At 35.4% G+C, this 18327-nt stretch overlaps 1 protein-coding gene across 1 annotated transcript in view; it reads right to left on the reverse strand.

The window, feature by feature from the left end:
* LOC135946091 (ankyrin repeat and SAM domain-containing protein 1A-like) overlaps positions 1–18327 on the reverse strand; it is a 44693-nt gene that overhangs the window by 20878 nt on the left and 5488 nt on the right. The window contains exons 3-5 of the mRNA XM_065494138.1: positions 8311–8391; positions 5597–5671; positions 5397–5537 (exon numbers count right to left, since the gene is read on the reverse strand). Of these exons, the coding sequence (XP_065350210.1) occupies positions 5397–5537; positions 5597–5671; positions 8311–8391 (297 nt within the window). The remainder of the gene's footprint in view (positions 1–5396; positions 5538–5596; positions 5672–8310; positions 8392–18327) is intronic.

The raw sequence follows: 18327 nt of genomic DNA on the forward strand, positions 1-18327 counted from the left end.
ACCAATGGTGTACAACAAACATTTTAGAAAAATTTTAGGACATTTTTAAAGCAATTTTCAAGAATGCAGCCAAACAACTCAAATTTTGTTTCCAACTCCAGTCAATTTCTCTAAAATTTATCAAATTGTTCACATTTTTAATGCTCCTAAACATAATATTTCAAAATATAATTCACCAACCATTCCAAAGTATTGAAAATTGCATAGGAAAATCTACGATAATATTGCAGAGATCCGACAGCTATATTTTTAAATTAAAAACTTCGTAAAAATACTTTGGATCCTGGTATAATGACGTTATTTTTTCGTTTCAAAAAAACAAAAGAAAATAATGAAAAGGATGGGTGAAACGAATTCAGCATTTTGCGTGACGCAGCAGACAAGGTATCTCATTTCTGGGCGAGGAACGAAAAAGTGAATGCAAGCGAGCAGCGAGCAGGCCGCCGACGCCGAGCAAATTTATACGAATAAATGTCTCTGGCTGCGCGCACCGAGAACTGGTTTCGGGGTGAGTGTACGTACACGCCGCGGCGAGAGTAAAAAAGCAGCAGCAGGGCCGTGCGAGTTGGCCGCGGAGAATGTCAAGTGTAAAGCGATCCAGCGGCGGATTAAATTCGCGCCGGATCTGGTTGCTCTTTCTGCGGCAATAATCGGCGCACAGCAGCGAATCTACCGTTTTCGCGGCCGGCCGCCGGCCGCCGGAAACGCAGGTGCTTTTTAATTGAAAATTAATTCTGGCGAGCCAGCCTTTTCCCTCGATCGGCGTGCCAAGCAGTAAAATAAAAACGGAGAGGTCAGAAAGGGCGATCCGAGCCATGCAGGATCTCTATCTGCCAGCACGATTGATCTGCATCGCGGCGTGCAAACAGTCGGCCCGCGTGACCCGCAGCACCAGGAATTTTCGAGTCTCGCGAGAAGAGCAGCTCCAATCGACACGAGATCCAGCCGTCCCACACCAAATTCACGGAAAGCAGGGAAATAAATAAATAAAAATTAAAAACAATAGTTCTGATTAGTGGTACTGATTTTAAATTAAAAAAACAAAACTGAATGGGTTAAAAAATTAATTTCTACCCGCAAAACAGGTAATTTTTATTGCTAGAAACTTTGAAAATTAATTTGCGTACACAACTTTTGGTCTTACTATACTTATTTTTATTTGAAACAATTATTTGAACAAAATAATTTAAATTAGGTGATAGAAAACATGCTCTAGCGCAATCTTTCAAATTTTGTTTTAAATTTATTCTAACAGGGAATTTAATCACTTTACAATTTACAAGAGTAAATTCGGCAGGTGTAAAATCTAAAAGGTACTTTTAAATAGCAAAAGGGATGAAATAAAGAATTTAAAAAATAAAAATGAATAATAATCGTGATATTTTCTCATAATATAGTAAAGGTCTCGCTAAAAATTATGGCTGTGTTCATTCAGTTCCTGGAGTCTACTGATTTGTATGATCACGTTTATTAAAATTGCTTTTAAAATTAATCACCAACAATCGTCAGGACGATAACCCCACTCCCCACCCTTCCATTAGTCACGAGCCAAAAATTTAAATCATTATTGGAAATCATGGCCAGTCATAACGTAGCTATTTGTATTGTATAAATATTAGAAGAGGATTTACTCCTCGATCCCTTCTCTGACAAAGTCCAGGAAGTTGAAATTATATTAAAATACATAAAAATCATTGATTTTTTGCTTAAAAAGTTTTCATTCGATTATTAGAAACTTAATTTTCATAAAAGGGTAACAATCTCATTTCAAAGGGAAAAAAATGCTTTCATTACATTCTACTCTATGTTGAACAAGACAGAAAAATTGCGAGTTAAAAAATAAATAGAAAATCAAGAGACGTTGAAAATAATTTTAGAGACTCAGAACTCTCTTGAAATGTAATAATGCACAAATAATTGCGTTTTTTGTAAATTTAAAATCATATCAAAAAATAATAGGAAACAAAAACATGCTGTAATGGCATTTTAGAGACTCTTGCGTTCGTAAGAAGTACTGCTATTGGAGTTTTTTCTCACACTGTTTTAAATTCTAGAATAATTGAACATTTCAAGGAATGATCGTTGAGCTTATTTGTTTGTAACCATTTTTCCTGCGGCGCAATATCTCATGAGTGTGAGTTGCGAGCCTTCCGCGAATGGTGTGAGTTTGTATTATTTTGAGACATGATGACCTCTCGCCTTTTGCATTCGTGCCTTCCTAGGGTTATTATTCACAACACGTACTCCGCTAATTGCCAAGTGAGAGCAGATGCAGGTCTTCTTACTTCTTAAAGAGGATCATAAACCGTGCAGCTAAGCAATCCTGTTAAACCAGCTTAAATGTGAACTCTGCGGCTGCGGTTCAAATCCAATTAGAAATTAACTCAATGATGAGTAATATTTTGTAGATTAAATTTTAAATTATGAAGTTCAATATCATTTTCTTATTTTAAACATTTCTTTAAAAATTGCATAAAATAATTTTACCTTTCTTACTGTGAATTTTTTAAATTGCATCAGCGAGGTAGCTCGTTAGTTAATTTAGTTCAAATATTCTTTTTCTTACGTTTGTAGATTTAAATTGAACTTTAAATTTAAAAATAGCTAAAAAAAAACCTGTTGAATTTAATTTTTCGTTTCCGATGAAATGCCAAATTGGCTTAGGGTCAAGCAAACTTAATTAATTATACTCCAGAAATTAGTCTCTACTATTTTAACTAGTAGATTGTGTCATAAACGAGTTGCTTTCGATTCTAGATTTTTTACATAATTTAATTTTGTTCTGATGAAATTAAGCCCCTTTAAACCAAAAAATTTAGGCCTTTTCTTCCATTATTTTTGTGCCTTAATAAATATTATGAATATCCTGGACCAACAATGCACCAGTTGCAAACGCCAACAGTGTTCACAGCCACCAACAGATGGCGCCACCGTATACTTTCGTAATAAATTTAATTTTAAGTCCATTCCGCTGCGATTTCAGACTCAATCCTGCTACTGTGCATTTTTCACTTTATATATTTTCTTTTGACGTGCTGAAAACCAAAAAAAGTTTAGCCATTCGCTGTAGAATCGTCGGGAAAGATTTTTTATCTTAAAAAATTGTTTTTTTCGATTCTATGGCAATTGGCTTAACCGATTTTGGTTTTTCAGGACTTCAAAAGAATAAATATTAAGTGAAGAATGCACATTGGCAGGATTGAGTCTGTAATCGCAGCGGAAGTGCCTTAAAATTAAATTTATTGCTAAATTAAACGGTGGCGCCATCTGTTAACAACACTAAGGGCTTATCCAAATGGTGTATTTACCTAAAAATCATCTCATCAGTCGATCCACGGGAAAAATTAACCTTTCAATCACAGCAAAATTCATTTCTCGAGCAGAAACAGTTATTTTTTATTTAAAATCTTATATTTGGATGATAATTGACTCGTTAGGCTGTTTATTTCCGCCTTAGAAAAGATTCACTGGAGCATCGAGGAGAAATTGGGCGCAAAAAGGGGCCACCAGCGGCGACAACAATTACTCTCGGGGCGGAATGGGTCGGGGCAATTGGCGTAATTGTCGGTTTGGTCGGCGAGGCGGCTGCCGAGCGGGAGAGAAAAAAAATCGGGCCGCGCGGCTACTGTTCGTTGGTTGATGCCCGGCGGCTGTGGCACGCATCTCCTCGCTCTCGCACGACCACAATTAATTCCTTTTTTCTCACGGGAATCACACAGCCGCTCAACTTTGGCCCTGTGTGCTAATAATTGCGCCCACCCCGACACCGGCCAGCCGCATTTTCGGCGTTTTGTTCCCACCACCGAATCGAATACTTGATTATTTTATTGCCTGACACGATATAAATATTTAGGATAGCAAGTTTTTTTCTTATCGGAAATGCGAATGGAATGTGAGTATTTTTTTTGTGGCGGAATAATTTATTTTTGTATAACAAGATTTGCCGAGAGAATTTCCTTTGTTTGATGACCATTAATTTGCACACAATTTGTATATCACACGACTTGATAGAGAAATAGTTTTGTTAGTCTTGTTAAATAACTCTTTCAGACGATTTTAAACAAATAGTCTTAGTGTCAATGCGAGCTAGGGCGCCAGTTGCATTTTATTGGAGAGTTCGCCAAAGATATATTTATTAAATTGAAGATAAAAGGCCAACATTGTAGCAGAAATATTCTTTGAAACTATTTAGAGGAAACATTTCTCATAGTAAGTAACCAACAACTTTGCTAAATATTTAATTTTACAAATATTATAAAATTAAAGCAATTATTTGTGTATTAAACGATAAATTTTCCAAAATTAAAAAATAAACATAACTAACGTTTTTTAATAATAAATAAATGTTATCTTTATTAATATATTAATCAAATTAAATTTTCATTCTGAAAAACTTTTGGGAATATAAGGCTTTATAATTATTTTAAATTTAAATTGTGTTTTAAGTAAAATTAAAACAAATTTATACTACTTGATATATAATTTGGTGTTAAAGACATGAGGAGGAATTTATATTAAAATTATTTGTAATTCACCAGTTGCATAAACTCTAAGTGTTCGAAGCCGCCCACAGATGGCGCCACCGTAGACTTTCGCTTTTAAGGCACTTCCGCTGCGATTTCAGACTCAATCTAGCTACTGTGCATTCTTCAATTAATTTGCTAATTTTTGACGTGCTGAAAACCAAAATCGGTTCAGCCAATCGCCGTAGAATCGTGAAAAACTATTGTTTGAAATAAAAAATCTTTTCCTACGTTTCTACGGCGAATGGCTGAACCGATTTTGGTTTTCAGCACGTCAAAAAAAGCAAATTAATTAAAAAAAGCAAAATAGCTAGATTGAGTCTGAAATCGCAGCGGTAATGCCTTAAAACCGCTTGAAACAAAATTTTTAAGAAAGTCTGTGGTTGCGCCATCTGTTGGCGGCTTCAATAACTAAGGGTTTATGCAACTGGTCAATTAAATTAAATTTTCATTCTGAATTTTTTTTTTGTAATATAAGGCTTCATAATTATTTTAAATTTAAATTGTGTTTAAAATAAATAAAAAATATATGTATCGTCCTGGTCCCGGCAAAACTGCGCAACTTTCAACAACCAAACGTGAATTTCCTTTTCCTTGTTGCAAGAAAAGGCCAACAATCAATTCGACAATGAAAATTTGGGTGTTTGTTGAACGTTGCGCAATTTTGCCGGGACCAGGACGATATGGTACTCGATATTTAAGTTGGTGATTAACATATGAGGAGGACTTTATATTAAAATTCCTTGTAATTGAGGCAATGGAAAAAATTGCTAACCCATATTTAATTTTTTTCATCAGTTTCAAGTAAATGTAACAAATTAATTTAATTAAAACTATCTATATATTTTCCAAAAATGAATTCAACTGCCTCACCTGTTGGGCTGTGGCCGTCCTGAAGGTGTGGCAGTACTGGAGGGCAAAGTGGCCCTTGGGTTCCCTGGCGAGGAAGCTGAAGAGGCACGAGTCGCACGTGGCAAAGGAAATCCTGCGCAGCGCGTGTGCCATCAACACAGACTGAAAATTTGAGTGAAATTCTTTAGAAACTGGAATAAATCAATTTGGAGTAAAAGTACCTGGCCGTCAGGGCTGCAGACCTTCAGTCCCGTCAGGGAGACGAGCAAGAGGACGGCCCTGCTCCGACTCACGCCCTGAAATTTGAAATCGCAAATAATGAAATCAAGAAGACTAAACGATTTATCAATATTTGGCCTGATTGTTGATATTCCCAAAATTAAATATTATTTGTTTTTGAAAATTTCAAGTTGATTTTAAGCTTTTTAAAATCTCCTTGCTGAATGATCTGGGAAAAATATTTTATTTCTTCTCTAGACATTTCCTATTTAATTTTCTCAAATAAATTGGCGATAATTTCACTCGCAGGTAGAATTTGAATTTTAAAATTATAATTTTAACAAATCTCCAGCGCCTGACGCAGTGACTCAGCGCGCGAGACCGAATTTCTCGTTGCAGTGAGTGAAAACAAGATTAACAATTCCGTTTGAGGTCATGTTGTGTTTGCGGCAGCGTCGGGCGCAGATCTAGCCGCGCTGATAATTGTTGTGAATACAAGTGCTCGCAAACAAGTGAGGAAGGAGAAAAGGCCGCGGCGGACGGGACAAGTGGAGCGAGCGCTCGCTCGCTCGCTCGGCTGCGAATGAATCGATCAGCTCTTTTAATTAGAAAGAGTGCTGCTGCTGCTGCTGCGTATTGTTTTCTGCCGCCAGCGATTATCCATATTTAGACGCCGAGCAGCAATCAAAATAGTGGCTCGCGTGTTTCGCGAGTTGATCTCCTTGGGCCGAAATAATCCCGGATCAAACCCTCACACTCGAGCGCGCTTCTGCAGCCTGGATGACGAGCGCGCCCGGCGGATTGCATAAGCGCCACTTTTTCGCTTCTTTTCTAGCCTGTCTAGCCGCTTCGTAGAGAAATTCGAAATTTTAAACATATTTTTGGCCAGAATATTTAAAAATAAATTCACTAGAAGTGTTCGAATCAACCAATAGATGGTGTCAGTGGTTTCTTTCGATTTTAAGGTAATTTCCGCAATGATTTAAGACTCAATCCTGCTACAGTGCATTCTTCTTCTAGAATTATTTCTTTAGACGTGCTGAAAACAAAAATAAGTTTAGCCTTTCGCTGTAGAAACGTCGTAAAATATTTTTTCTATTTCAAAAAAATGGTTCTTCACGATTCTACGGCGATTGGTTGAACCGATTTTGGTTTCCACAACGTCAAAAGAAAGCATATTAAGTGAATAATGCACAGTGACAGGATTGAATCTGAAATCACAGCGGAAATGACTTAAAAATAAATTTATTACAAAAACTATACGGTGGCGCCATCTATTGACGGCTTCGTGCACTAATGGGCTGACGAAACTAGTGAATCGAAATATATTTTTGTACTGTATTTAATTAAATCAGTCATCGCCACTGCAACGGAAATCGATCTGGGGATTTGATGTCTTAGTTTTTGGCTAAATTATTCAGGTTCAATTTCAACAAAAATTTGAGAGGAAGTTAGATTCCGTAAATTTTATCTGTAAATCGTGTAAGCTTGCCAAGGAACAATGTTTAAAAAACGTCTATTTTTTAAATTCGCAAAAAGAACAATTTTTAATTAGAATTTGGTAGAAATGATGTTCCACTCGGCTATTACAATATAATTTTTAATTACGGCACGACACTCTTGTTACTGGAATTTTTAGGATTTTATTCTGGGTTGGCAAAAACAATGCAGTGCAAAAATTATTTTTTGGGGTTTTTCTGCAATTTTGCGCATTTTGTCCGAAACACATGCCTTTTTATCTTGAAGGTAAAAAATCTCATGTAGGATTGTTAAAAAAATCAGTTTTGTTTCACCATAAGACCAAAAACTATCATTGTTTTTCCCAAAATGTATTTTTTTTGGCGGGAAATGTGACTTTTTCGGTAAAATGCGGAAAATCCCGAAACTGGTGTTTTTATCCAACTGGTTTTTGCGCATTTTATTAAGAAAGCTTAAACAGAAAGGAACTTATTTTATTTAGAAAATTAAAATCAATCAAATGAAACATAGATTTACGAATGACAATCAGAATTAAATTAACAAAATTTATTGCGTTTCGTGTGTTTTAATTTATGAGATATTTCAACTCTACGAAAAACAAAAAAATATAAAAAATTAAAATGTTTATTCAACCATCAACCAGCTAATTTTACTGATTTTACAATGGCTATACTGCCATAAAAACGAAATTCAGACATTGAACGCTAACAAGTCGCTGTACGGTACGAAAGCGTGTGATACTAATTTTATTTTACAATATATTCGCCTAATTTTGCTTGTGCTAGGAGTAGTCATTTGTAAAATCAGTAGAATTTAATTCGCCCTCGCATGGTTTTCTTCCCGTTGATTTAAGTTGATCAACATATACCAACACACTTAGCTTTACTTGCAAATTAATATTTTTTATAAATCATGTTGTTTACTGGTATCACATTTTCCTTTCCGAGCATTACTTCAAAAAGTTTGAGCTGGGAATGAGTCAGAATGTCCACATAAAAATTGTATAATTTTATGGTTGTTGATGAAGATACTAATTTATTAAACATATTTGTTTGATTCGATCCATTGATTAGTTTTTAAATAATTATTTAATTTTAATATTCCAACTATCAAGATACTAAACTAAAAAAAATCGTCAAATAAATTAATTGTCTTTCAATTGAACAAAAATTAATAATGTTATTTATAAATGAATAAAAATGATTTGATTTTTGTGAAATTTGAGACACGTACTCACCCTGAGCTGCGCGAGCTGCGTCCTGATGTACTCGGCCCTGGTCGTCTGCTCGGATCCGGCGACGGGGAACGAACCCAGGTACTGCCAACACAAAAGCCAGAGCTCAATTCCCTTTCTCTCTCTCTCCGCACATTCACAATCTGGCGGCGCAAAAAACCCAAACTCTCTCGCCAACCAACCAGCCAACCAGACTTTTAATGAGCGAATAATTTAAAAGCGTATGTGCACGGTTTGAATAACGAAAAGAAAAATCATGATTTTGCCAACATATTCGGGGGGAAAAGCCGCTTTTCTTGCGTGGTGAGTATTGATATTCGATACGCGCGCGCGTGTATTATTCTTTTCTGAGAAAATGAGTCTGTGTTTTCGTTTCGAGGCATCAGCCGTCGCGCTCGAGTGGAGCTGCACACCAGACGCCGCGATGCCACCGACCGACCGACCGAAAGAAAGAACCGCGATCGAGGGGTGCAAATAATGGACTTTTTGTTCCAAGCCAGCCAACTCTGAGGCAATTATTGCCGATTTAATTACACCTCAAATCAGCTGGAAACAGAATATCACGACGTGGATTTGGTCAAAACTGGAAGACCAATTTTTTAAAATTTAAATAGACGTAAAATTTGGAGAAAATTTAAATTTCTTAATGACACTTATAAGGATGAGTTGACAGCAAAATATTAAACTGAAATTGAGAAGTATTTTGAATGTCTCTTTAAAAATTAAGATTTTCCAAACCAAATAATTTTAAAATTGGATTCATCATGGCTAGAATAAATATTTAAAAACGTCCCCATAAAAATTGTAAAACAATGGATTTTTAAACAAAATTGAACCAAAATTGAATTTAATAATAGCAGCAACTTTAAAGTGGAATGATACTGGGCAACAATTGAAAATTATTTAAATTGTGGGATGCCTTAAACAATTGACCGATAAACAATTTGTTCAACAATTTGCAATAGTAAAAAAATTACCTTCCTACAATAAAAATTCAAATTTTGCCAATTTCCTCCAAAATTTGCAGTGCTTGAACATATTTTCTTGGCCTATTCCGATTCCTCTCGTCGAGTTCTGTCCAACTGTGTATGCCACTTATTGCGGAAACTCTTGGTTTTGAAATTAAATCAGATTTCAAGTAAGGAGACAGCCATTACCATTTGAAAAGCACGCTAACTTTCCAGCCAATTTTCTCAAAAAATTACAGCGCTCCTTAGGTCAATTTAGGCTTTAACTGAATCCTAAAGGATGAGTTTATGCATTGGCAACAAGCATTTTCCAGGCTTTTCCAGTATCATTCCTCTTTAAAATGTCTCAAAACACGTTGATTTTTATTACCGTCGGTTTTTGGAAACATTTGATAAATAACGTATGATTTCTTTGCATTTTTTGATAGAATTTATTTGATAATTTTGTTTTGTAAAACAGTTTTCCTAATTTCGACGATTATAAACGTGGCTCCGAAATCTGGAAATTGCTTTAGCTGTTCATATTTGACATCTTTAAGCTAATCAAAGCCCATCGAGCACAGAAAAATAGTCAATTAATTAAAAATTGCAGTGTATTAAAAGTACAAAATAAATCACATAAAATTTTTAAACTATTTGTAGCATAATATGTTAGTTAAAACTGTTATGAAAAATTTTTGACTTCAAAAATAGATACACTAATAATATGGTAAAATTAAGCATGAGATAATTTTTATTATTTAAATTTAACTTTTTGATGTTTTCCATTAATTCTTATGCAGTTTGCAGCATGCTATTTTAAATATTATAAATATTTATTATTTAAATTTGTAGGGTTTGCTAGAGATATTAATTTGAATGAATTTGTATGCATGAGTCCTCAATTTTACTAAGTCCGGAGAACTATTTTTAATAATAAACTATATTTATAAATTAATAAACTTAAATAAGGAATGAAATCGTGAGAACACTCATCTTTATTTCAACCTTCCTCGATCGTATCTCTATATTTAGAGAGCTGATTAAATGATAAACTGTACCAGCCGATGGATGATTGCATAATATTAATAAATCTTTTTCCAGAACACCTCACCAAAAAAAGTCTCCTTCTGCACTGCTGAATGTTACAGACTGACAAAACTTATATAACTTGTTTTAACTAAAAAATAACAAAAGGAAATAGTCAAAACAATATTTTATGATTAATTTTTATTGGAAGTGTAAAATATTAATAAAATAATTTAATTTAAAAAATAAATCATGAATTTTTTTGGCTTGCAAACATAAAAATGTGTGTTTTTTTTAATTAAAACAGTCGTTCGATTTTCATCTACCGCAGAGATTCAAAGTTTCCAGACGCGTGAGTTTTAATCTAAGGCCTTAATGGGAAAAAAGATAATGTTTTTCCTCTTTTAGTCACATATCCTGGGTTAGATTTGGGAATTTCGGTTGGTTAAAGACGTCGTTGTCAGGGATGAAAATTTAAAATCCAGCACATGATTTTTTTAAACATTTGTTTTCTGTAATTTGCGAAACATAAAAATGAGTTTTTTTTATTTAATTGAAACCTTTAAGGATTGAACTTCAAATGGACGGTCAGAGATTGAAAGGTTCAGTTTTTTTCTGAATTCCAATGAAAAATAGAGAGTTGAAAGCACACAAAAACACATCCGTTCTTCCACATTTATATTTGTATTTATACAAATAAATAAATTCAAACGTTCCCCCCAAAACGAATCAGTTGAGAGGATTATTGCTGCAAAACCATGGAAAATGGTTGCTGCCAATGCATAAACTCGTCCCTTAGAATTCAGTGAAAGCCTAAATTGATTTAAGAAGCGCAGTAATTTTTTGAGAAAATTGGCTGGAAAGTTAGCGTGCTTTTCAAATGGTAATGGCTGTCTCCTTACTTGAAATCCGATTTAATTTAAAAACCAAGAGTTTCCCCAATAAGTGGCATACACCGTTGGACAGATCTCGACCAGAGGAATCGGAATTTGCCAAGAAAATATGTTCAAGCACTCAAAATTTTGGAGAAAATTGGCAAAATTTGAATTTTTACGGTAGGAAGGTCCTTTTTTATTATTGCAAATTGTTGTACAAATTGTTTATAGCATCCAACAATTCAAATAATTTTCAATTGCTGCTCTGTATCATTCCACTGTAATTTCCGAACTTATCAATTACATTGAGAACAAGTCAATGCACGATCTGCAATGGAGCAATAGAGTCATTGTTGGTGGAACAAAATGCGCGGGTTCGGCAGACGAAAAGAATAGCGGGCGTCGGAGGAAGGATGCGCTGCGAGAGGCGAATTTCGGCTGTTTTGCGGGGAAAAAGGCGAGAATAAAAAAAAGGAGCAGGCGGCGGCGCGGATTGGTTGCAGGATGACTTGCAGGTCGGAAGAACAATCGCTTTTCGCTTTTTGCGCTCCGTGCACCAGCAGCAGCAGCAACAATTACAATTGCGCCGCTCTCTCACACTCGGCGCAGCCTCGGCATAATTGTAGTTTTAATTTCAAAGCGCGTGTTTACCGAGAGCCTGGCTGGATGGCTGCCGAGCGAGAGTTTCGCGTTTAGTCGTCGCCGCGTCGCAAAGGTCGTTGTTCGCGCGCAGCGTTGTAGGTCAGGAAAAGACTCTGACCACCTGACGGAGCTGACGTCACGCGCACGCCAAGGTGCACTCGCCCGCCAGCCCGACCGCCCGCCCGACCGACGAGGGACGCGCAAGCTGCTTGCGAAATTCACTTCAGCTTCGTTCAACCGACCTTTCAAACCCGCCTGCAGCTTCACTTTTGCCGGTTAAATGCAGCTGAGGATTTAAACTGGATTGATACAGGATTGCTATTGAAAATTATTTGAGTTTTTGGATGCCATAAACAATTAATCGATAAACAATTTGTTCAACAACTTTCAATAATAAAAAAGGACCTTCCTACGGTAAAAATTCAAATTTTTGCCAATTTTCTCCAAAATTTACTGTGCTTGAACATATTTCCTTGGCATATTACGATTCATCTCGTCGAGATTTATCCAATTGTGTATGCCACTTATTGGGGAAACTCTTAGTTTTGAAATTAAATCGGATTTCAAGTAACGAGACAGCCATTACCATTTGAAAAGCACGCTAACTTTCCAGCCAATTTAAAAAAAATAGGTCAATTTAGGCTTTAAATGAATCCTAAGGGATGAGTTTATGCATTGTAAACAATCATTTTCCAGGATTTTGTTGTGTCAATCCTCTTTAAGTCAGAGAAATATCTAAATTTGGAAACTCTAAAGAGTTTTAATGAATAAATATAAAAATTTTTACATGTGTATATAAGTTAAAAGTTATTTTAATGATTTATATTAATTTAACTACATATCATGGTATAATTAATGTATTTTAATGTTATCCTACCACTTTTCTAACTGTCGTGTTACTTTATAATTATTATTTGCTACTGTTCAAATTTATATTTTTAGGAAGACCATGTCGTCCTGCGACTAACTAACAAGTTATTAAGTAGACATGGCCAAATAAAAATCGATTTTTAATATCGATATTTTTTCTGACAATATTTATCGATTTTTATCGATGTTTTTTTGTGGCTTAACATAGGGGGGCGGATCACGGCACCGTTTTTTAGCTCGACCTTGAAACGCTGTACAATGCTTACCTTATGCCCAGCGTTGCCATTTTTTCTCAAGGTTGCGTTGCCGTGATCCGCCCCAGGTTATGGGGCGGATCACGGCAACGCAACCTTGAGAAAAAATGGCAACGCTGGGCATAAGGCATGCATTGTAGTGTTTCAAGGTCGAGCTAAAAAACGGTGCCGTGATCCGCCCCTATATAGGACGATATTTTAACATCGATATTTTTTCAGACGATATATATCGATAGTCAAAAACATTTGGTAATGTCTATTATTAAGTCGATGTGTGGAATTGTATGGATGGACATTTCATTTCAATGATTTTGAATCAGCTCAGAAAATTTGAACATTTAAATCAATTTTCTAAGGGCAATAATGGATAATTAAGAGCATTCTCACTTTTAATAGAGACTAAAATAACGAATCTCTCCAGGACATTAAAAATACCGTACCAATCTAATAGAGCATTATTGAATCTTTTCAAAATTTCACAAATAATATCCCGGTGTGGTAAGAGTATCATTGGTATAAAAGTAGAGTCTGCTGCAAAAATTTAGGCCAAAGTTTTCAGGAAGAACGGAGTGTTAGAAAAATAATTAACGAGCATATTTCTTGGCTTCTTTTGAAGATAAATAAAATCACCACACGATGTAACTTATTTGTATACCCGAAAATGTCTCTGTTAACACAAAAATTGCCTAAAAATTAAATTCAACTAAAAAAAAAAAAATAGGAACAGCAGAAAATAATTTTTATTACGATTTTCTGTGGGAAACCTAGTTTTAGTCAGCGGGAGCCAGATGGGCGATAAAATTGGCTCTCACTGCGCAGTCCAAGATGGCGTCTGAAGGTGGGAAGCAAAAAGGTCTCTTTGGATTGCCGTACGAGTGTCAAGAGTTTGTTTTTACGATCCAAAAGACAAATGCAAATTATGTCACAGTATTAACCAAAACTTGGTTCTTTTCGCGCATTTTCACGTGACCGTTTTTTCGCGCCAAACTCCACCGGACGCCATATCTGCGCGTCGCACGAATCTGGACCCCGCTGGTTTTTAGTTTCCTTTAAAATAATCGTAGTTTCATTTAATTTATTGCCTATCTAAATTTCTCCTAAAGATACTGTTTTATTTAAAACTATTTTAAAATTAATTTGCATAAAATACGAATATCAAAAAACTTCAGTTGAAATAAAATATCAATGCTAGTTTGTCGGTGTGTATAGCGAGCTTTTTCTTTTGAATTTCTTCAGAAATGATCCTCAGCCCAAGCTAATGAATTTAGGGTTGTTACAAGTTTAGCAGGAAATTTCTGAAGAAATACGGTAAAATAAACCGCGGATGCTGCATTATCTTTTTTCCTCTTGTAAATAATGACAACCTCGTGAGCCTACTTTTATTGGCATCTATTAACCATTTAAAAACAACCCAAAACTGCCAGAAATTCCCAAGAATAGACAAATTAGCGGAGAGGGGGACCAGTAATTTTTCAAATCAAGCCATTTTTATGTGATTTTCGTATAATAAAATTGAGATCAATGTCTCATTTCCAAAAAAAAACGTGATCCCTTTAGTTCTTCGGGGAAAAATAGAAGAAGAGCGATTTGACAGCTCGAATTAGCGTGAGGCAAAACACAACTTGACCTTGCTCCTTGGAATAATGGACGCCTCACACGCTATACTTACATTTTGCTCGTTACACACGTACACCGGAAATGTTCAATCCTTTAGTTTTTGTAACAACTTAAGAGAAAATTATCTGATGCTCCTCGAGAAAAGGAACAGTGGCGTTCAAAGCAGAGTTAATTAGAAAACTTGAAAATTCAGATATAATTGAATAAATTATTTTATTTTTATTTGAAGCTCAAAAATAACATGAAAATTTTTCAAGAGATGCATTTTAATTAATTACAGTGTACATGGCTCTTTCTTGTGGCCATTTATATTTATTATTTTATTTTCACTGTTTGATTTTATAGAAATCAAAGATTTTGGGATGGTCTTATTTAATCTGAGATGATTATAGTGATTAAATTATTTGAGAAAATTAAAATTAAAGACTGTACAGTCTTTTCAGTATTTTAAAAAAGAAAACAGAATAAATTTTTACTACGTCTCAGCGTTGCTCGAAACAGGATCAAAAAAGGCTTGCGTTTGATCCGCGGTCCGTCAGTCATGCATCCCCTATATTTTTTTTGCAAGGTCATCGAACGCACGCAACGCGCGGCTGCTGGGAGAGAGGCGGAGACGGGAGGGACGGAAGAGTCTCTCTCTCTCTTCACCGAGAGTGAAATGCACGTTCTCGACGACGACGACGGTGGCGGCGGCGTCTGGCTCCCTCGTTGGGAAGGCAGGCTGGCTCTCACGCCGCCGCCGCTCCAAGAGAGAGAGAGAGAAGGAAAGAAAGAGTGTGTGTTCCTCGCCACTTCCTCTCCTTTATCCATGCTTCCTCCCTCGCGCAACAACGCCGGCAATTATACGCGAAAAATCGCTCCCAAACACAATTCCCCTGTGTGTACATTCGCGAACAACATTTTTTTTCGCCTCGGGCATGTGGTTTGGGTCCGCGTGCGTGCTAAATGTATGGCGGAATGACTCATTTTTGTTTGGGTTTCAAATTTTAGACGCTTCTTTAAAACGATTCACTCAAAAATGTCTGTTTATTATTAGATAAATGTTTTTTTTTAATTTTCTTAAATTTTTAATTAGCTTCAACTCTATTTATAATTGCTAGTAATTTTTTTACATCTAAATAATAATGGGGTTTTCAATATTATTTTTAATTACAATGGTTTTTTTTCTTTATAAATCCAAACAGGAACAAATAATTACAATTTGTATTAAATATACCATATTTTTATGGTTAGAGATTCACGATTTGAAATGGAAATATGGCAATTTAAAAAGCGACAAACGTCAAAAAAGATTCTTAACAGCAATAAATCCAATTATCCGTTGAGATGATTTTACGAAAGGAAATATAATTAAAAAAAAACCTAATCAATTTTAATTAAAACACGAAATCGTCTAAGATTCGCAACCCTTTCTTCATTTTTTATTCACACGGTCGCGCTTTTGTCATTTTTCATCACATATTTTGCACGGCTTGACGGATTACACGTACAAATTCTTTTGATGCTTTGCAAAATATGCGCCCGACGGCGGCGTCGGCGGCGGCAGCGGAGACATGTGCGCGGAATTAACGCTGTCGCTCTAATGAAATGAGACCCCGTGAACATTGATTTTGTTCTGTCTGCACGTTTTCAGCATCAAAACATTGGCGTCTGCCCCGGAAATTTTAAAAAATATGGTTTTTAATACAGATTTAATGCTGCTATTTTTGTGTTAAACAATCTCTAAATTATTAAATAAAATTAATTCAGCGGCAAATCTTCTGAATTGAATTAACTCCATTTTTCTTGCGTCTTTCTGCTCTCAGCTGCACATACACCCAAACGACAATTTTCGCCTTTAGAAATAATGCTGTGATGCGAGACGAAATTGCTTGAATTAATTCCGAGTGCAATCGATTGCACTTGGTAATTAGAACCGACCTAAATATCTCGAGACTGAAAGGAATTTCGCACGCAGGGGAGGCTTCGGACAAAAGGCCGCGCGCAGAGTAATCCTAGCCCGCCAGGTGCGCTCTCGCTGTGTAATCTGCAAATGCGGGACGGGGTCGCCGAAATTGCTCTTAAAATCAAATGCTTGGAATTTGGTTTAGAAAAAATCAGCCAATTGACCAGTTGCATAAACCCTTAGAGTTTGAAGCCGCCAACAGATTGCGCAACCTTAACCACAAACTTTCTTAAAAATTTTGTTTTAAGCGGTTTTAAGGCATTTCCGCTGCGATTTCAGACTCAATCTAGCTATTTTGCTTTTTTAAATTAATTTGCTTTGTTTTGACGTGCTGAAAACCAAAATCGGTTCAGCCATTCGCCGTAGAAACGTTGGAAAATATTTTTTTATTTCAAAAAATAATTTTTCACGATTCTACGGCGATTGGCTGAACCGATTTTGGTTTTCAGCACGTCAAAAATTAGCAAATTAATTGAAGAATGCACAGTAGCTAGATTGAGTCTGAAATCGCAGCGGAAGTGCCTTAAAAGCGAAAGTCTACGGTGGCGCCATCTGTTGGCGGCTTCAAACACTTAGGGTTTATGCAACTGGTGAATTCAATGAAATGGATAGTTTAATTTTTTTTATCTGTCAGAAATTAAGAATTTTGGTTTGTCATTTTTAAAAATTTCAGGATGATTGCGTTTTTTAACAAAATTCTGATTGCTGGAATTTCAATTGCCTGGATGGCTGTACTCTGCGTGGAAAATCAATTAGACCGGCCAGCTATTAGATAAAATTTTACCAGGAAAATATCATTTTTTCTAGTAGAAGTAGAGCCATTAATTCGATTTAAAATTAACGATTAAATTGTTGCATTATATATATTTTTTAAAACCTCCTAGAAATATTAAATCTGAACTCAGTGGTAGTTCTAACCACTCACCCCTTTCAACCCCTAATAAAAATTAATATTTTCCCAGTTCCAGTTTTACAATTTTTTTTAAATCAATGCAAAAATTGACACGCGTATATTTTTTATTTTATTATTGAGAGTTGAGCATGGCTCCTAGGGGATGAAGGGTGGGCATCCGCACCCCTTCAGCTGCTCAGCCACAAAAAGGGAAGACCAAAAGGAGTAAAATGGTGTATGCTGTTTTTGGATTTCAATAAAGATTTGTAGAAAATTTTAAATAAAAAGTAAAAAATTGAATTTTTTAATTTAAAAAGAGAAATTTCTTTTGAACCAAAGTGAATTATATAAATTAATTATATTGGAACTGATTTTGAGGGGTTAATTAGAAATTATTTAAAATTATTCTAAAGTAGCGAAAACACTAAAAATGGTCAGAAAATGACTCTTAATGACCTTTGACCTTGATCTATGACCTTCAATTTGGTGTTCATTCAACTGGTCTTGACGAGAGGAATCCAATGCACTCCTTATTTTTAAAATTGGACTTAAAATAGGTGAAATACTGCGTCCTAAAATTGCTCAAAATGTCCTGTTGAAACCGGAAAAAAATAAATTTAAGTTTTGAAAGGTTCTGATAATGAAAATCAAGAATATAATTGGATGGAATTTATTTATTTGCAAATAAACTAAAAAAATTATGGTAGCTCCATCAATTTGAATTTTTAAAAAAAATAAATTAAACGATAAAAATATTCTGAAAGTGACGAAACGCAAAACATATTATTATTTATAATTTTAAAATATTAGCAATATTTATTTTAAAACCTTTCTAGCATTAATAAAAATTTTGGGGTCGAGGCGGAGTGCCTTTCGCGGGGGGCAGTGGCAGGAAAAGTGCAGGCGGCGAAGAAAATCCGGCTCGAGTGCGCGCGGAGAACGAGAAAAA

The sequence above is a fragment of the Cloeon dipterum genome, chromosome X (assembly GCF_949628265.1).
Source record: "Cloeon dipterum chromosome X, ieCloDipt1.1, whole genome shotgun sequence".
In the NCBI taxonomy this organism is placed as follows: domain Eukaryota; kingdom Metazoa; phylum Arthropoda; class Insecta; order Ephemeroptera; family Baetidae; genus Cloeon; species Cloeon dipterum.